At 42.1% G+C, this 1,353-nt stretch overlaps 1 protein-coding gene across 1 annotated transcript; it reads right to left on the bottom strand.

The window, feature by feature from the left end:
• Positions 1-381: 381 nt before the first annotated feature.
• LOC120293468 (glutamic acid-rich protein-like) lies at positions 382-809 on the bottom strand. The gene is made up of 2 exons (XM_039312818.1): positions 747-809; positions 382-663 (listed from the first exon to the last, which is right to left on the bottom strand). The coding sequence occupies exons 1-2, from the start codon at positions 807-809 to the stop codon at positions 382-384; spliced, it is 345 nt and encodes a 114-aa protein (XP_039168752.1).
• Between the last annotated feature and the right edge of the window lie 544 nt (positions 810-1,353).

The raw sequence follows: 1,353 nt of genomic DNA, 5'->3' as shown, positions 1-1,353 counted from the left end.
TAAGTGGCATGCTTGACTTGGAGCAAAATCTTTACAATAAAGTTGTGAACTAGACATGCCTTAATGCCACTTGAAGAGAGGCTTTCATCGTGTCACTCCCCAATCCTCGAACGCGTGTTCATCCCTCATCTGGTCGATTTATAGCGACGTCTCATAACGTATCGCCAACTCTTTTATTTTAATACACATGAGGAAGCATAAAATAATCCCCAGACAATAAAATAATGGGATAGAAAGTAGGGCCATATTTTTCACAATTGAAAAACCATAACCATACTTTTATACAAAGCAAACCCCATAGTATATAATACAATACTATTCACATAGGTCTGATCTATCACACATCAATCCATAACTCGGGTTTGCAAACAGGATGGGATCTCAGTCCTCATCTGGATCATACTCTGAATCCTCCTCTGGATCATTATCTTCTTCAAACTCTTCTTCTCCTTCTTCAGGTTTGTCCTCGAGCTTTTCCTCCTCAAAATTCGCCTCAGGCTTGTCCTCAGGTTCCTCCTCTAGTTCCTCCTCCTTAGGCTCCTCGTCTATAGGTTCATCCTCTTGTCCCTCCTCCTGCTCAACAATTTCCCCTTCTTCTTCGCTCCAGTTAGCATCTTCGATGGAATACACGGGAGTATGAGAATCGTTCTCGAGTTTAGGATCCTTAACATCCACTACCAACTCGTCCTTAGGATCTGTTGTCCTTTCTCCGAACGCCTCTTCCAATATGTACAAGGGCACACTACCTTCCAATATGGGACCCTCTCTTCGCCCATCATGGTAGTGATGGTACCACAAACAATACTCATGGCGTCTCAAGGAGTCATTACCCACGTCAACCCAAACGGTTGACTTAACTAGTACATACTCTAGTCCCTTGGGGTGGTTATGTATATGGAAGTGTTATGCTATTTCCGAGATCTCTTCGGGAAAACCAAAATGCATAGGAGGATGAGGAGGTGAAGGTGCTACCATCTAGGGGCTATATACTATAGGCTGCTTAAGCACACACGGGTAAGAGAACTTACCTTGACCTTAGATTCCACATACAAATCAGTACAATTCAAACAAGCACCCAATCAAACGTTACCGATTGAAACATCGGTCAATCGACCTAATCGACTTATATGTCAAATAGACCATTCTTGGTCATTTCAATCAATACTGTCCACTCTCCAAAATAACCCATCAAGTTACCGAGCCAATATTTTATATGATTCATTCTCCGAAATGACATACTAAGTCACCAAGTATATTCATTATAACGTCCATTCTCCAAAATGACATGTTGAGTCACCAAGGCGTTATGGCATGTTGTCCATTCTCCAAAATGAAGAAAGCGGCCGTTGCACT

This window comes from Eucalyptus grandis, chromosome 5 (assembly GCF_016545825.1).
Source record: "Eucalyptus grandis isolate ANBG69807.140 chromosome 5, ASM1654582v1, whole genome shotgun sequence".
NCBI classification, from domain to species: Eukaryota; Viridiplantae; Streptophyta; class Magnoliopsida; order Myrtales; family Myrtaceae; genus Eucalyptus; species Eucalyptus grandis.
This window is presented reverse-complemented; position numbering and strand designations above follow the sequence as displayed.

What these genes read in the sequence shown, in the direction of transcription:
- LOC120293468 (XM_039312818.1), bottom strand. Translation starts at nt 809, where the DNA reads ATGAGTATTGTTTGTGGTACCATCACTACCATGATGGGCGAAGAGAGG. An exon ending in AGAGGGTCCCATATTGGAAG is followed by an intron (nt 664 to 746) that starts GTAGTGTGCCCT and finishes GTGGATGTTAAG; the next exon opens with GATCCTAAACTCGAGAACGA.